The 1,115-nt window shown below is 41.1% G+C and overlaps 1 protein-coding gene across 1 annotated transcript in view; it reads left to right on the top strand.

Moving 5' to 3' along the window:
* LOC110268112 overlaps window positions 1–1,090 on the top strand; it is a 2,601-nt gene extending 1,511 nt beyond the window's left edge. Inside the window, exon 2 of the mRNA XM_021114008.1 lies at window positions 649–1,090. Within this exon, the coding sequence (XP_020969667.1) occupies window positions 656–982 (327 nt within the window). The 5' untranslated portion in view covers window positions 649–655 and the 3' untranslated portion in view covers window positions 983–1,090. The remainder of the gene's footprint in view (window positions 1–648) is intronic.

The raw sequence follows: 1,115 nt of genomic DNA, 5'->3' as shown, positions 1-1,115 counted from the left end.
CTATGATGTATATATATGTACTTAGCTTTCTCTCCGCATGACTTATTCTTTTTGATCCTCTTAGAGGTTTATGGAGAGGCAGGATTGTGTATATGTACTTTTGGGTTTTGGATATGTATGTATATATGTGTAAATATTCTCCGGCCAGTCTTGACTTCGCAGGCTGAGTTAGGAGCTTGATATTTTGTATCTTTGACACTCTATTCCTACTTCTGTTATCTTATGTTTGACAGTTACAGTTTTCTTAGCACGCAAGTTAACTCGTTCCTTGAGCGTTGCACTTTTATCTTGCGAATTTTATTTCTCCTATTCTTCAAGGCTCCTAGCATATTATAATTCTTCTACTATTATATGTACTCATTCTATTTTAGAGGTCGTAATACCACACCACCTCTGTTTTACGGCTTAAGCGTAAAGCTTAGTGTGGTAGGGTGTTACATTATGGTATCAGAGCAGTTCGTTCCTATAGAGCCTGAAAGACGGACTGATTGTGCTTCTGTGCATTCTCTGTATATGTGTGTATGTGCTATTAGGATATCTGATTGATATAAATGGCATAAACGTTTGTGAGCATGCATTTGGAACTAAAGCATTAAACCTGCGATATTAAGACTGATCAACTTAATATCACTTGTTTAGTGCGTATAAGAACCAGATGTCGACTCGCGGACGCGGTCGCGGACGAGGTAGAGGTAGGACAGGCACCGTTACTCCTGTACCCACAGGGACTGATCCAGTAGACTTTATGGCTGCCTTGGGAAATATGGCTGCAGCTATGCAGGCAACAGCTGAGGCACTAGGTAATAAGATAAACCAGGGTAATCACGGGAACAATAATGATGAGGATGGTCCTATGACACTTGCTATATTTCTGAAAGTTCGCCCTCCAACTTTTAGGGGAACCTCAAATCCCACTGATGCAGATAATTGGATTCAAGCTATGGAACGGTCGTTGCAGGCCCAACAGGTTCCTGAGAAGTAATGGGTTGAATTTAGAACTTATCAACTGCAAGGTGAGGCTCAGTATTGGTGATAGGGGACACAATGTATCCTGCAGGCAGGTGACGCTGTAATAGTCGGGAGATTGGTTATTTAAGAATCATGTTTTGCTTGAT

Source organism: Arachis ipaensis, chromosome B10, assembly GCF_000816755.2.
Source record: "Arachis ipaensis cultivar K30076 chromosome B10, Araip1.1, whole genome shotgun sequence".
Classification (NCBI taxonomy): domain Eukaryota; kingdom Viridiplantae; phylum Streptophyta; class Magnoliopsida; order Fabales; family Fabaceae; genus Arachis; species Arachis ipaensis.
Note: the sequence above shows the minus strand (reverse complement) of the source record. Positions and strands in the feature narration are given on the sequence as shown.